Here is a 17,201-nt window from a genome sequence, read left to right on the forward strand (position 1 = left end):
GTGGCATCGGTAGGTGTACAGCGGAGACACTCGACGAGCGCTCGCAGCGATCGGTTCCGATACTGCTCATAGGCGACGCAACGATGGCAGACACAGAGAAAATATCGTTGTCGGAACTACTGCCGGTGTCCTCAGGCTCGTCGACCAAGTAGCGAGACTGGGAATCAGCATCCTTTCGAGACAGCCAGATTTGTAGATTACAGAATATGAGCGTTCTTGGTGGCGTAACGCCCTTCGACCAAGTTTTCCTGTAGGATCTTTCAGTAAGAAGAACCCGCAAAGCGCGTGATGGTCTGTAATGACTGAAAAGGGTCGGCCATATAAGTATGGGCAGAACATCGCAACAGCCCAAACCTGGGCCGGGTACTCACGCTCAGTCATTCAACAGTTGCGCTCAGAGTGTGAGAGGAGCATCCTGGCGTAAGCGATAACACGGTTGTTGCCGCGCTGGCGTTGTGCTAGTACTGCGCCGATTCCTTGGCTGCTGGCATCAGTACAGACTTCAGTAGGCGCAGAAGGATCGAAATTGCCTAGAATGGGTGGCGTTGTGAGAAGGTCGATTAAATGCGAGAAGGCAGACACCTACTTAGCGCCGCACTTGAAGGGGGCGTCTTTATTGAAAAGCTCGATTAATGGTGGCGCAATGGCCGTGAAATTTCTCAAGAAGCGGCGGAAGGAAGAGGAAAGGCCGATGAGGCTGCGCGCATCCTTGACACACATCGGAGCAGAGAAGTGCAAAAGAGCATGGGTTTTACCTGGGTGCGGTTGCAATGCGTTCGTATCAACGAGATGTCCAAGGACGGTAATCTGGCGACGGCCGAATTGGCATTTTGATGCCTTGAATTGCAGACCAGATGAGCGAAAAACACCCAGGACTGCTGAGAGGCACTCGAGGTGCGCAGTGCATGTTGGCGACAATACCATAACGTCGTCGAAGTACCATATGCACGTGAACCATTCGAAACCTTGCAGAAAAGGGTCCATCATGCTTTCAAATGGGACAGAGCCGTTAGATAGACCGAACGGCATCCCTTTGAATTGATAAAGATTCTTGGATGTTACAAATGCAGTCCTCTCGCATTCTAGGTCGTCCAAAAAAAGCTGCCAGTAGCCAGAGCGAAGGTCAGTAGACGAGAAATAGCGAGCACCGCGGAGGCGCTCAAGAGCGCCAACAATGCGAGGTAGGGGAAACACGCCCTTTTTTGTAACCATGTTAAGGTGCCGATGATCCACGCGAAATCGCCATGGGGTATCTATCTTTTTCACCAGTAGAACAGGTGACGCCTACGGATTACATGATGGTTCAACAATGTTCTTGGCAAGAATATTGTCAACTTCTGCGTGAGTAACTTGACGCTCAGCCGGCGACACGCGATACGGGCGGCGATGAATAGGAGTGGCATCGTCGGTATTTATAATATGTTTAAGAGCTGTAATTTGGGCCAAAGGACGATCGTTTACAGTCATAAATAGCGTGGTATGAAAACAGAACGCGGTAGAGCTCATGATCGTACTCGGACGACATGTCGGGTACAATAATTTTCTGTTTGTCGGCGATGGTACACGTTGCGCAATAAGATGGTAGCGGAGGATCAGTTGAACTGACGTCTGCTGCAGAAGATGCTACTGAGTGATCTTCGAATGGAAAAAGCTCGGCCAGAGACATCCCCCTTGACAGCACTTGTGCGGTCACGATAAAATTGACCACTGGCCGGTAGACGCTATTAGCCGTACGAGAATAGACCTGTATGAGGTAATGTGATACCGTGTATAAAGAGGACTTCTTGCATGGGAGCAGCGATGTAGTGAGCACCGCGCACTAGCGGTGATCACACGAAGTCAACACAATTCGGTGGCAAAGGTGGCAAGCGAACGAAGTCTACGGAACTGAGGTAACTGGGGGTGGTTAAATGGGATCCAGAACCGGTAGGTCAATGCGGAGAATACTAGCTGGACAATCTTTGAGAGCAGAATGCGCGCAGAGGAATTTCAGGCCGAGGATGGTGTCGTGGGGACTTGGGGCGATGACTGTGAGGAGAACGACAGTGGAGCGATCGGCAAAGGAGACGAGGGCCGCACCCATACAAATGCCGGGGGCTGTTCCGCCGTAGGCGGCACGGACCACAGGCGTCGTGGTGGGCCTTATTATTTTATTCAAGCCGTTACGAAGGTCAGTGTTCATGACAGATAAATGAGCCCCAGCGTCGATAACAGCACACAGGAACACTATCACATCAAGAAGATTCATATGAGTGGGTAGTGTCAGTAGATTTGACGGCGTAGTGAGCAGTGCAGCGTCAGCTCCAGGCGCTCCGTCGTCTAGTTTTCAAGCTGGGAGCGTCTGCAGGGAGTCCACGAATGTGAGTGACGGGGCTGCGGCAAGCGAGATGCTCGGCGTTGGGCGAAGGCTACTGTGAATATGGGCGGCACGGTGCAGGAGATTCATGGCGACATTATCGAACCGTGCAGTACAGGCACGAGAACGGCCGCTTTGGTGAGAGTAGCCAGTTATAAGTGGTCTGGATCTGGGAACTCTAGCGACTGCGACAGGGGCGAGAAATGCGCCCGATTTGACAGCAGTGAAAACAAATGGGGTTGTCCTCAACAGTGCGCCATTCAGATGGGTTGCTAAAACACGGTGGGTAACAAGAAGTGGGACGCGGCGGAATCGAAGAATTCGGGCAGGGGTCAGTGCTATAGGCCGAGCAGACGGTGTGGAGACGCACCTTGGCGTACTATTGGTAGATAACTGCTTCGATCAACGAAAACGTGATTGCAGGTGAGTTGGAGAAGCTGGAGTCAAAGCCAGCCGAATAGGCGGCCTCAGTTCCTATCCGGACTACCTTGGTAACAACGCCAGTGTTGTTGGCAAGAGGACAGTCGACACAGGAATGTCGCAGAGGTGTTCGGTAAATAGGCGGGCGAACTGCTGGTCGATACGTTGGCTTCTTGCGAGTCCCAGGCGCCGACATTCTTTGATAACTGCGTCCACCGTCGCCACGTTGTTGGAGACGAGCAAGGTGGACACGTCATCGGCTATGCCTTTGAGAATGTGGGAAACCTTGTCTGGCTCAGTCTTGTGTACGTCAACTTCGCGGCATATAGCCAAGACGTCTTGGATGCACGTCGTGGAGGGCTCTTTTGATGTCTGCATGCGGCTGGATAACGCCTTCATCGCGGCAAATTGGTGACTATAAGGGTTGCCGATCGAGTCTCAGAGCTTTTGCTTCAATGTATCCCAACTATCCAATGTATCCCAATGTATCTTCGTGTGTCCGAAACCAAGCTCGATGTGTGCCACTGAGGTAAAAGACCACGTTGGCGAGCGCGATAGTAGAGTCCGACCGGTTATTGGTGTTGACACGCTCGTACAGGCTGATCCATTCCTCAACGTCTTCCCCAACTTTTCTTGAGGATACACAGAGACCACGGGGAGCGGAGAGTGCGATGTAGGTCGCCAGAGTGGCAGCAGGTGTCGGAGCCGGTTGGGTAGAGCGGTCGTCGCTGGGAGCCATGATTGAAGGTTCGACGTACCGTCCACTGCGAAGCTCCGTGACGAGGTACAGGGAACGTCCACCTCTACCAAAATATGCTACGTAGGAAGACGCAGGCGAGAAGCTATATACAGGTATATTTACAAACAGATAAGCCAGACTTGGACAAGAGGCAACAGCCCGCATTTGCCTCTAATTGTCGTCGTCGTCTTCACACTACTGGCCTCTACGTCATCGTAAATACTGGTCCGTAGCAATATGCTGGCGATGATGATGATGATGAAGGACCAAACACCGGACCAGAATCGCACTTTCGCTTATTTTACCCGTTGGCACCGGGCAGTGGTTTTAGTCTTCATCCCACTGCTGCGGGGGATGTTCGAAGCGAATGGCCTTCACTAGTTAGACTAAGGACGGCCACGGGCCACGCATAAAAATTTGTAAATGGGCCTATTATGAGATGACAACGTTAGCGAGTAGCCGAGCATCAGGCTAGACGGCATTAGAACTAGAAAAAAGAACAACTAGAAGAACCAGTGCGTTCCCGACTTTGTCGGAACTGGAACCTAATCCCTCCTCTGCATACAATGTGGACGATGTACTAAACTCGTTCTGCACTTGCGTATTCCAGAGGACCGAGCAAGATGCAGCCACTATGGCGGACGTTCTGGCTTCACCGGCGTCTGACAAGCGGCAACGAGTTGGTGCTAGCTCTGCCGCCGCAGGAGGCAGGTTCCTTCACATTAATGGAAGCTAGCATTTCTTTAGCTAGAAGGCCGACTTCGCCAATAAAAAATTAGACGATACGGAAAATACAATTAATTCTGTCGGCAAAACTTGACATCGTTAAACAAAGAATCTACTACTATAGCCGAAATAGGGACCCTTCGCATGTTACCTAGAATGGGACGGAAAATAGTAAAAGCGCGTACTTATTATTACAGAAACAATTAAACATTCCTGTGAGTATAAAGCTAGTGGACAGCAGCTTTCTAGACAAACGTTTTTTTCCTGTTAAGTGCCACCCTTCTCTGATTACCATCAATGCCGTCGTGCGATCGCTATTGCGCTCACGCATTCTGTTTCCAGTGCAAAAGTTCACCATGAGATCGTGACCGCATATAAAAAGTATTAGCAAAGAAATGTTTCATGACGTTTACCGAACTGCCACTGCTGATTGCTCACTGTGATCGTAAGGATTTTCACTGCACTAAAACAGAATGTGTGCCCCGAAAATAGGTTCCAGTTTTCTTTAGGATGCGAGTGTTTGAGCATCGTCTTATCAAGTTCATGCAGGCCCCATCCCAAAACTGCTAAATCAATTCTTGAATGATTCTCACTCATTGTTGAGGCTTGCTGTGATTGATATCGCGTTGTCATGGGGGTCTCGAATCAGCAGGTGGGCTCCAACAAAGTCCTCGAGGATTGGGTATTTTCCCCCATAATTAGCGTATGTAGGAAGGACAGAATCTCGCTTGAAATACTTGTAGAAGTTCTCCTGTATTTTCTTAACGAGGTTTTGCTGCTCCTGCGAAATTCAACAAAAACAAGAGAATTACCCCGTGAGGCCTACGTCGTTACTTTAGTTATAGGTACCGGCCTGGAACAAAACGGGACCTTCTAGATTTTCTTTGACGTACATAAATTTAAAACACATAAACGCAACACATAGCAAAAGTTGGAAGACGCCTAGGCTTCGTCTTTAAGAGCGGTACTCGATAGATTTCGAAGATCCCGGACAACTTGTCACGTTCCACGGAAACCGCAGTTTCATTGCGGATGCACATAGGTGATCGCGTCGTTGTCGGAAGGAACCGAGCCGGCCGCGCTGCTCCGGAAAGGGGCATTCTAGCTGACTTTCCGCGTAAAAGAATTATGTTTTGTTGTATATTCAAATTAAACCCCGAAGCTATTATATCTGTAGGTTGTGTTTAGGTCGTACTTTACGATTTTTCTGCCGTATTTTGCTTTGAGGAATTCTGTTATTTCACTAACACCTCTGCGCCACGCGGAAGGCCTGCGTGGTTGTGGTTCGGAATGATTTTTCTCCAAGCGACGTCCGACGCCGACATCGGATTTTTTGCGATACGGAGCCCTTAACAGTGTGGCATTAAAGATTTCGGTTTCATAGAGACGCCGCGATACATATCAATGAGGCAACCAAAGCACTTAACACCATGGGCTCTTTCTGGCCAGCATGAGCTCTAATACGAATTATTTCACAATACAATAATAACATAAAAATATAAACAAAGCGTTGATGTATTTATTGCAATTTGCAGGTTCCAGCAACTTCCCGAAGTCGGTGGTACATCTACCTCTCTGTCTGTATCTAACCTCCTTCCTGCAAGCTTGCTTCCCTCCAAAGTCCGCGGTTTAATGAGCAGAAAACCGGGGTACTGAACTAAGGAACATAGTTCATACAATTCTTAGCACCAACTTATCGTCACTTTATGTGGTAATGGTGATGTTCCACTCTTGAACCAAAGAGTATGCGATGCATGTCATACTGTTTGATTTATTTACGCCAGTTGGCTGAGCGCTTCTGCACGCCTTTAATCCAGTAAACCTCTTTCACTAACGCGCGATGGCAGAATTGGTATCTCGGCCGCTCATCGCAATGAGATGCTCTACATCAGCACAGCGTCGGGAACTACGTGGGCGGCAGTGCTCCTGGCGCTGTTGGTGCACCCTGCTCCTGAGTCTGAACGGGGAAGGGGTTTTGTGCACAAAAAAAAAACAACAAAAACTTGATAACAGATGACGTCTTAGAAATCGCGTATGTTGGTCTAGCCTCCAACGGCGCCACGCTGAAGTACGGCTGTTGAGACGTGTCTGAAAACGAACAACTAAAGCGCTAATAAACAAATTATCGTTAATTGTCGAACAGACTCTGACGCCTACTTCGCACCAAGTGTCCATCACGATGAAGCAATGAATAGTAGAGAAAGCCTCCACGCATCTGGAAAATCATATTTTTATAAAGCAGGTGACCATCTTTTAAGGAAAGTACGCCCCATATGTATTATTTCCACACGAGCGGATGGGGTACACTAAAAGCAGTATGTTCCTCTACATTATGTGGGAGAAGCCCAAGAATGGATATGTAAAATTATAGGTGTCCAGGCCAAAACCTTTGCGTTCTTTTTTATCACATCAATAGGACATGCCCTATATGAGTTGATGAATATATGGACGGTCTCACATAAAACCTTATGTTTCCATTATCATAACGGTATGTCCCTTATCATTTTAGGAAAGTATTGAGGGTCTCACATGAAAACCGCATGTTCTCTTATATCTCATGGGGCATGCGCTATTTCATCATAGGAACGTATTGTGGGGCTTCAGATGAAACCCATACGTTCCATTACACGTTATGGGGTAAGTACCATACGTATAAACAGGTGCATGAGGGGTCCTACATAAAAGCCGTGTGTTCCCAAATATCGCATGAAATATGTTCCATGTGAATGTAGGAAGCTACGGGGGTGCGGGAGGGGGGGTCTTGTACAAGCCGCATGTTGCAACAATCGTATGGAGGAATGTTCCATATGATTATGCAAATGTATGGGGTGGGAGGGGTGGGGGCATCCTACATGAAGGTGACATCAGGTTTAAAAACTTGCTTTGAACTGAGAGCAATATCACTGAGAGCAGCAAATTTGTCCTTTTGAAGCAGTTTTCTGGGACGAAATTCTAATTTTTGGTGCAGAAGTGCCCGGTTAATTAAGCATGATAAAGCTCAACGCGACATACATACAAATTAAGAAACGAAGCAATTTAACTGACCTTGCGGAATCGGATTATTTTAATACTCTCTGTACCAACGAAACATGGCTAATGGATGGATCGAATAAACTATTGTGACAACCGGGCTCATGTTCTCGAGGTCGGTGGCCTCCTGGTTCTAGGAAACCACGGCTGTCTGCCGACGGCCTGGCCCTGTCCACCAGCCGAAGCGGGTTCTCAAGGTCCTGACACGTCACCAAAGCGTTCCACTGAGAACAAAAAAATAACTGACGCATCTAGGTCAACGGTGTAGACTTGGTGGGTGTTATTCAAGCTAATATGAAACATGTTTGTGCACACGAACGCAAGTATCATTCAGTTCTTTTTTTTAGTTATCGGTTAACTAAAACCATCAGAGTGGGCACGGGAAACCGGGAGCCATGCAGTCACCGCTAAACTCTTTTTGCTTCCACATGCAGTTCGTCGCGCTTCTTAGAGTATGGCTGTATCCGTCGACCTGCGCATGTGCAGTTTCACCAGTGATGATGTTTGATGACTCACCGTCACCACTGCCAGTCCGGTTATCTGACGCAAGTCAAGATCTTTAGTGCCAGCAAGCAATCCAGGGCGCCATCTTCTTATCTTTGCCCCCGGATTTACAGCCACCAGGAGGACATCTCCCTCTGGCTATACTTAAGCAGGTGCCTTCCTCCGGCCACTTTCAGTGGGCACGGTTTAGCGGCAAGTATGCAGTCGCCGCTAACCCGTTTTCGCGTCTACGTGCAGGCTTGTGAAGCTCCGTCTCTTTACTCTAGATGTACGAGTAACGTTTGTCTACTGCTTTTTCCGTGCCCAAGTGTATTTTTAGTCTCACTGCGTGAATGTGCGTTTGTTGCAAAGCTACTCATCCTGTGTGGTGACATTGAACGTAACCCGGGACCCGAAACTGACAAACAGTACAAAGAAATTCTTGCAGCCGTTATTGCTCTTTCAGCAAAACTAGATTCCCGACACTCAGGGGTAATGAGTGGTCTCGCCGAAGTAAAAGAAAAGCAAGCTGAATTAACTAATCAAGTGTCCGATTTAACCACTAGATTAACGACAGTTGAATCGCTTGTTGAATCACTTGAGCTTAACCCGTCGACAGCTGACATACGTGGAGTTGTAGCTCACGCCGTTAAAACTGAAAATGCCTCTCTCCTGACACGTCTCGATGTCGAAGATCGCTCCCGCCGTGATAACTTAATATTTTATGGAATTTCCGTCAATTCGTCAGAAACATGGGCGCAGTACAATAAGTTATGTGACTTTTTTATCTCATATTCTTGAGTTTCAGGTCCCCGAGAATATTGTATGTAGAGCCCACCGACTTGGCTCGTATACTGCTTATAACACTCGCCTGATTATAATTAAATTTTCTTGCTCAAAACTAAAGGATAAAATTCTGGAACTAAAATCTAATCGGAAATCCACGGGGGTATCTGCGGCGAAGATTTTTGCCGAGCAACGCGGCAGTCTAGGAAAAAGCTACTTCATTTTGCTAAGGCATCGGGCCAGCCAAACTGAATACGGCTAAACAAGCTATTTTCAAACAAGAAGTGCTACGTATACTGTTCTACCACTGACAATGTATGCGAAGTCGAAATGCCACGTGCAGAACGCTCTTAAGTTCGGTCGCGTCAAGCTATCGAAGGAAATGGTTCGACACTACTAGCACACGCGCACTGTAATAAGAGCATATCAGTTTTTTTCACTAAAGCGCGAAGTCTGCTAAATAAGCGTGCTGCAGTGTCCTGACTTATTTATTAATGCGCTGCTGACATCGTATATCTCACCGCTACAAGCGAAATTTCTTATTGCGGGAAACTGTATTCATATTATCGCTGTGGTCGTGGCGTGCGGTCACGTGGAGGTGTCTTGACTGCAGTTACTGAAACACTCACGTCGAACTCAGTTTTCATAGAAACACCACTTGAACTTGTTTGCGTGCGCGTTGTACTCGATAACAGAGATGTCATTTTTTGCACATGCTATGGCCCTCCAACTGCTTCGACATCATTTTGCGATGACCTTCATGACGCATTAAACAAATTAGTTGTCAGAGACCCTAACACGCCCCTTTTCATCTTGGTGACTTCAACTTTCCCGATATCATTTGGAATAGCGACACGGCAACGTCCGAGTCTTCTCAGAGCACCTAGTTTATAAACACTCGTTTGGACTTCCACTTCACGCAGCTTGTACTGAAACCAACGCGCGTGTCTGCCTCTTCATCTAATATACTAGACCTGATTCTCACTACAAACCCTGACGCCGTTTCCCCAATTCTTTACTTTAGAGGCTTCAGTGATCACCATGCACTCACTTTTCATATCACACGGGCCCCTGTTAAGAAAACTACGAAGGTCATCCGCGATTACCGCAAAGCCGACTTGGCTACCATTAACGTTGATATGGAAAATTTGGCAGCATTTTACATCGCTAATTGCGATCAGCGCTGTGTTGAAGAAAGTTGGTGCTTTTTAAAAATAAATTGTTGTCACTCATCGAACGTTTCGTACCGCAAAAAAAAAAAACAGCCGCTTGCAACCCATGGTCCCCTTCGTTCAGCCCCTTTTTGAAGTGACTTCGTAATAAAAAAAAATGCGGTTGTTTCGTCGGGCAAAAGCTTCACGCAGTGACGTTACTTGGTGCGCTTATTACTGCACTGAAAGTAACTACAACTAAGCCGCCGCTAGTGTGACACAGCATTTTTATTCTGTTACAGTTCCGTCTATCTTGCAAACTTCGTAAATTCTGGACCATAGTTAACAGTACTCCAAGCAAAATATTCCAATTAAGCTACCCCAATGATGAATCTGGAGCTCCTGAAGAGTGCTGTAATGTATTTAATTATGTGTTTTCTTCCCATGTTACCGCGATGCCACATAGATTACCGCTTGTAACCTGGTTTTTCGCCCATGGCTTCAATCTCTATTGATTGGGTTGGTGTTAGCTGCTTAATCATCAATAAAAAAATGTCCTCCTCTGCCAACCCAGAGCGCCGTGATTCAAATATTTTGAAGTGTACTTATGTATTTTCTGCTGTTATTTTGTCGCACATTTTCACTCAGTCATTACAGCAGTCTGTTCTTCCACACGACTGGTGCGTGGAAAAGGTGGTTCCAGTTCACAAATCAGGTAACACACACTTACTCAGCAATTACAGGCCTATCTAACTAACAAGCATTTCGTGTAAAAGTCTCGAGCATATAATGTACTCACATTTGGCTGAGTTCTTAGGAATCAATCTCCTTTTTCAACCTCTGTCAACATGGTTCCCGTAAATTCTTTTCCTGTGAAACAAAGCTCTTTATCATTTACTAACGATATCTCAGCAATTTCTGATCTAGATAGCGACACTGACTGCGTATTTCTTGATTTTGCCAAAGGCCTTGACTCATTGACCACGATTTACTTCTGCTTAAACTGACTCAGTCAGTTTAAGCAAATATCTGAAGCAATGATTGTCAGTAATAATAGGCGCTGAAGAGGCTAACAACCGCTGAATAGGGAAGGCATTGCCACTTACCAAACAATACCGCTACTGATTTGGCAAGCTGTGAATAAATTTTATCAGGTGACTGCATTGCCGTTTTTCAAGGTTTAGGTGGGAAACTAGTACGCCTCACGTAAAACTAGTAGTCTCATGCGTAAAAAATGATTGGTTGCGGGACCCCAGAAAATGCTAAGCTTCTGCGTAATTCGGAAGTCAATTTCACGCGTGCATGAGTGCCACACCGCTTTAGGAGCGCATCCTGCATGCTGCAACCAAATATTTGCGCAGTTCACAAAGCAGATGAGCTTTACTGCGGCAAGTCGCAGTACCACGTTGTACTGGAAAAGGACGTTCAGGATGCAGGCCAGCACAATATAACGTCTTTGTCTTCTAGTTATCGTGCTCGTACGCTCAAGTGTCCCGGTCGTCTTCTTTGTCGCGATCGGGGTGTAGTTGGCACAAATAGTTACGCGGCAATATAACAAGATGGGTGCTCTGACATCACGCAAATTTAGCCATTTTCACCCAGTCATTCCAGCTAACCTCTCCTGCCACTAGCACGTATACAATGATATATAAACAAGGCCCACTTACTTCATCGCCAAAATTTTCTTGTCTGACCTCTGATCTCTGGGCAAAGGCGAACTTCAGTTTTTCTACGAACCTGTAACACAAGTTCAAAAAAGAACATGGTAAGGACAAACGGCATGAAACAACCATCACAAAAAGGCTGGGGAAGAAGTACGACATACATTAACAAAACCAGTGAGTCACATGCTGACAGTAAGTCGGTGTATGTGGGCGGATCAGGAAGTCTTTGCCCCTATATTATTAGCCGAAATAAGGTACATACGGCTAATTACAAATATAACGTACTATTGTACGTAACTCACGCTATTTTTCCATATAGTGCCCACAGCGGTTCGGACATTTGTCCTATCGAAACACTACATTTGAGATACCCCTGAGGCAAAGTTTGTTAGGTTGACTGTGGAAACAACGTCGGACGATTTTCTTCGTTTCATTGTCGCACGTGAATCGCTGTCCTGTCAAAAACTTCTTCAACGGACTGAAAACGGGGAAATCACTAGGGGCAGGGTCCGGACTGCATGATAGGTGGTCTAGACTCACCCAGTAAAATTAGCGGCGCATGGCGGCTGCTCTGATTGCAATATGCGCGGCCTCCCCGAATGCTCATTGCCATGCAAGTTTCACGGTCTGTTATGACCTCGCAACACCACAATCTCATACTTCTCAAAGCGAGACACCTTTCCCCATACATGGGCTGCATTTCCCTGGGAATTTCGATGGGTGCTCTTTCCTTGCTCCATAGGAAACGAATTACACTTCGGTGCACGTGTGGCGTGGACGTGTGAAGTACAACCTCCATCTTCAACAGCTGACAGCAACGCTTTTCTGCGGAGACAATAGCAGATAAGGCGGGGCCACTTCAAGAAAGGTCGACCGCTGGAAATGGGTATGTTGACTTCGCATTTACACCCGTAATTTGGCTAAAAAATAGGTGCAACAACTTTCTGATTTGCTCTCGTACATCCGCAAATGAAATCTCTGGTAATAAGTAACCCCTTTTACAGCGATAGCATGTTATCCCACACGGATTTCATACAAAAAATCACAGCGACAGGGAGAAAAAACATTCGCCGGAGAAACTATAGTTATGTTCGGAATTGAAAATGCTGATGCTGCTTGCACATTACCACTCAAAAAGATTTGCTCCAGGGCCGTAAAAATGACCCTAGTGACGTCTCTTGCTGTCGGGCTGTGGACGGCCTGACCAGAGATGCTAACGCTCCGAACGCCCAGCGGTCCGAGCTGCACTCCTTTCACAGGACCAATATTAAAAATTGGCTGGTGTGTCTCATTGTCTTTCTGGAAATCGTCGGCTGCATCCGAGAACCCCCGTCTCTACACAGTGGGAGAATGTTCTGAAATATGGCGGGTAAATGACGTAAAGCAGCCTCAGTTTCGCCGTGAGGGGAAGCACTGATAATAGAGAGTTAAGGTCCCAAATTTTTTGCTATGGCAAAGGGCGCTGCGCACGGGGTCTTTGCACCAGGCGGGAGCAACGAGTTTCAGAATAGGGCTTTGCTCTCGCTTTTTGCACCGTGCACTTACAACACTTCAATAAACGAAAGTGAAATTTGAAAAAAAAAAATTGGTCGGAAGCACAGCAAAAGAATAATAATGAGTCTGAGTACAGATACTCAGTGTTTTCAATAAACGGTGCCATGTTAAGCTCTGAGTTCCATCTTAGCCACCATTAGGGGAAACAATCCAGGACACATGTTCGCACTTGGCGTCTTGTTTTGAGCCCTGCGAGTCAAGCGCAAGCAGGTTTCGTGCGTCCGAATTCGCCATGTGAAGGATGACACGTCGCGACAGCAAACTCTGCGTTCCGCTTCTCTGCTGAAATATGAGCCGTAGTGCTGAGCTGGATATGTTGCTAGAATACCGAATGTACGCTTGCCTGTAGTACCAATCGGCCAACGGATTTTTGAGCATCGAGACGCCGGAGAAAGGAGCTTTCCCGAAGGATACTCAGGTTCGAAATGGAGCAAAAGTTTTGGGGCTGCACTTGAATGGAATCGTTCCCAATATTCATGCGCGGACACAAAAGATAATTTAACGTGTTTGTCGGTGACGTTAATTCACAAAAAATAAGGTAACATGCCAAACTCGAGGCAAAAGTTTCTCTCTAGGGGCACGACGGCACCCATCAAAGAGGCGGTTCTCGCCTTGTACAAAGTTCTATCCCGGTCTTCATCAACCTGTAGCCATCAGAAACAACAAAACGTGTTGTAGGCAATCACTTTGACTCATTTCATGTGAAAAGCAAGTATCAGGCAGCAAATCATTGTTATTTCTTTGATCAGTAGCTGAACTTCAAGGCCACCAAGCATAACACAAACGCATCTTGCTGCCACGTTGAAGACCGTCTCGTTGCCCGCCCTATCAAAAGATTCTCAAGTGACAGAAGAGCATTGCACTAACACACGAAGTAATGTTTATAGTTTATTCAGAATAACAAATTGCAGTAAACATTCCATTGCTAGCTGAATTAACGAGGATCGTGTCACGGGCGCCCAAGAAAGCATGAGCCGTTATTACTTGGCAATGGCGGACACTCGCTGTCACAATGCTGGCTTGATTGAAAGCGCCGAGCACATAGCACACGCGTGGCGCTCCCTCTCGCTCGATGTCTCAGAATGGCGAGCGTCGCCAAGACGTCGGAGGTCCATGCCCTCTCGAATTTCTCACCATAACCTACAGGGCTCCGTATTTGTGTCAGAAGAAATCTAAAGGTGCTCACGTTTCAGTGGATGTCATTTTCATCGTGGGTGCACAGGCAAGGAATGCAGGAAATGCCGCGAAGCCTAGCCCTCAGCTGGACGTCATATGGACACCACCGACGCCACCTGCGCTCACCGGCTTCCAAAGCCCAGAAATCGAGCAAGCATCGGCGTGCACTGTGTCACTTGGTCAGTGGCTTACTGTTGGTACTACGCCATGCCAGGAACAAGTCACCACAAGAATTGTAAAATGTACGGAATGCCTGAATCTTTCCAAAAACGATGTCATACTCTCGGCAACGGGATCCGATCGGCAGTAGGGCTTAGCACCGTGGAAGGCAGCGACACACACTCTAAATGGCGGACGAAGCGAAACATGGTTGCCATCGTCACCTGCCGTAAATTTGCAGCCGACAAGCTGCTATAACGCTGCAGCTAACTAGACAAACACGTGGCCGCTGGTACTATCGACGCACGCGGCTTCATCACCGGAATACCCGTATCGCTCAATGTCACAGAGCTGCGTAGTGTTGTGGGAGTAGAGCAAGCAAAACTCATCACTATCCGCCGCATCGGCTTCTCCAAAACTACGATGTTGACAGTAGAAGGTGTACGTTTAAACGGGTATGCCCTTATTATTCGGGCCGTTCTCCACCTTCATCCATTGTAAATACAGAAGTTAGCTGTAGCAACGTACGCCCAAACGACGTATGCGGTCGCACCAGGACTCGTTTTGCTAACGCTGCTTTCTATATACAACCTATATACCTGACAATTATTCTAATTAGATCTAGACTTGGCAGGGGCACAGCCAGACCTATAGTCGTGGATCACAAATGTCATCGAAACGGCAAGAAAAACATAAAAATATTACGAGGACTAACGAACACGTACACATAGAATATATGCTTAATCTATGGGATAAAAAAATCACTGATGATAATGATACTCCCTAATGCAAAATTTGAGCGCAGCTGCATGCGTATTCTCATTTTGCCTGTCAAAATTTTGTAGTATTATTCTATAGATATATATACTAGGAAGAGAACGCTGCGGGTAGCGCGCTTTCTTTCCATGTAGACGACGTGCGCTACTTTGGCACCGTATTGTAACCATCGTGGCCGCACAGCCCGTTTTATGCGGCACTACGCTTTTCTTCACACGCTTTCGGTCGCAGCCCTCCATCCCGGGGAAATCGTGCCACCAGTGTCAGCGGCGACAGCGCCCAAGGAAGCGTCACATCGAGCCTTACTCGCAGCCGCTCACCATCGCCCCTTGCAGGAGCAGTGACACACGCTGCACACGCTGGCACCCCGTCTGCCCTCAGGTCTTTAAACGCCGTGGCCGGTCTGTGTTTGTCAAGGCGTCTTTTTGAGCTTCCGCGCAACAGAATTAGGTTTTTTTCGTATAGGCAAACTACAATCCGAGAGCTATCATGTCCGTTGGCTGTGTCTAAGTCGTTGTTTACAATTTTTCTAGGTGTTTTAGCTTGAAAAATTCAATTAGTTCAGTAAATTCCTTGCGTCACATCGAGGTCCTGGGTGTGGCTGGGTCGAAAATCTTTTTGCCGAAACGCTATCCGACGCCTGGGGCCAACGCGGGACGCCGACGTCGGATTTTCTGCGACACGGACTCCTCAACGCTATCGCGTTAATATTCGCAAGGCGGAACTCCTTACAGCAGAGTGGACAACGGCTTCAATACCACCCATCTCAAAGCCCGTCAAAGTGGTGGCCAGCATCACTAACATCTGTCCTGTATGTTTAACGTCGTGTGTAGGCAAACTGACGGAGCGCGTCGCATTCACCGTCCCAAAGTGGCACTTAGAGAACAGCAGTTTTTTTTCTTACACAATGAGAAGCTTTTTATCAAAGGTTAGTACTCAGGATACCATGCTTCGAGTCTCAGAGGATGCTGATCAAAATATCAATCTCATGCAAAGCCGAGGAATCGCAGGTGTAGATATACACAAGACATACCACCTTGTATTAGATTCCGTTATTCTCAAAAACCTTTGACTCCACGAATAGGCACCCGCTTCTACAACTATATAAAAGATTACCCGACGGGTCTCTCCATACAAATACAAATCATTGGAGAATTCTCAGCACCATACTCACAAGTACCGGCGACCTCAGCGCTCAATACTGTAACGTACGAGGTCTGGACCTGTCCGTAAAATATTGCGCCTCGGTTACTGCCAGAAGAGCGGCTGAGTTTATTTTGTACCAAAGACGCAAACGAGCGCCGCATGTGGTCAAAGGGGCAAACTCTCGGTCCCTGTCCAGTAGCCGACAAGGGTGGGGCAACGGACGACATTTAGAACTCGTCTCGGGATGGGGCCGCTTCCTGTTTCTTCCGCGCATGTGCTTCGTCCAGCCGAGGAGCTGTGGTGCGTCGCTTGCACACAATAAATCCTATCGCCGACTGTTTACAACGCACTTCCCTCAATCTGCCTTCCAGTCTCTCTTCTATCGCACTTCTGAAGGACGATATTAAGGCGAATACCTTGGGTGTATATGTCAGCTGTGCCCTTGGCGAAACTGCCCCGTGACGAATAAATGGTCCAAGCCGCAAAGAGCAAAAACGACGTAATGAAATGTTTTGATTGACGTCACATTCCTCTGGGACCTTCCTGTAAAGAAAGTAAACTAGTCGTTTCGAAAATACAATTTTGTACATTTCAGTCCGCATGGGAATCGAACCCAGGCCTCCGGAGAGCGGGACCAGTACGCTCTAATGAAGCCACGGCTGCTCCGTGGTTCGGGCTTACTAAAGGTATGCATAATGCGTGCCTGATTGCAGACGTAACGTCCTACCCAACTTGCGGACTAGTGCATGCGTCATTGGGAAGCTCACGTAACTGTGTGGAGGAGACTGCGCCCCGTCAATAGCCTGTAATATGTGTGCGTTGACGACGTTCCGAGGTCTACAAACGGTATAGTGTTTGCGCATTCCCACTCGACAACGCATGCCGAATTTTAAGTTTAGTCATTGCTGTTGCACCAGGCGTTGCGGCTCGTTATTTCGTGCAAGAAATCTTGCTTCGATTGCATAACTTAATCGATTACCAATATGTCTTACAAAGAAGTCTAACAACGATGTATAACTTCATTTATTACCAAA

At 47.3% G+C, this 17,201-nt stretch overlaps 1 protein-coding gene across 1 annotated transcript in view; it reads right to left on the reverse strand.

The window, feature by feature from the left end:
* The window catches only part of LOC142571039 (uncharacterized), a 115,571-nt gene that overhangs the window by 24,516 nt on the left and 73,854 nt on the right, over positions 1-17,201 (reverse strand). The window contains exons 6-7 of the mRNA XM_075679339.1: positions 11,359-11,428; positions 4,835-5,022 (exon numbers count right to left, since the gene is read on the reverse strand). Coding sequence (XP_075535454.1) covers positions 4,835-5,022; positions 11,359-11,428 — 258 coding nt within the window. The remainder of the gene's footprint in view (positions 1-4,834; positions 5,023-11,358; positions 11,429-17,201) is intronic.

This window comes from Dermacentor variabilis, chromosome 2 (assembly GCF_050947875.1).
Source record: "Dermacentor variabilis isolate Ectoservices chromosome 2, ASM5094787v1, whole genome shotgun sequence".
NCBI classification, from domain to species: Eukaryota; Metazoa; Arthropoda; class Arachnida; order Ixodida; family Ixodidae; genus Dermacentor; species Dermacentor variabilis.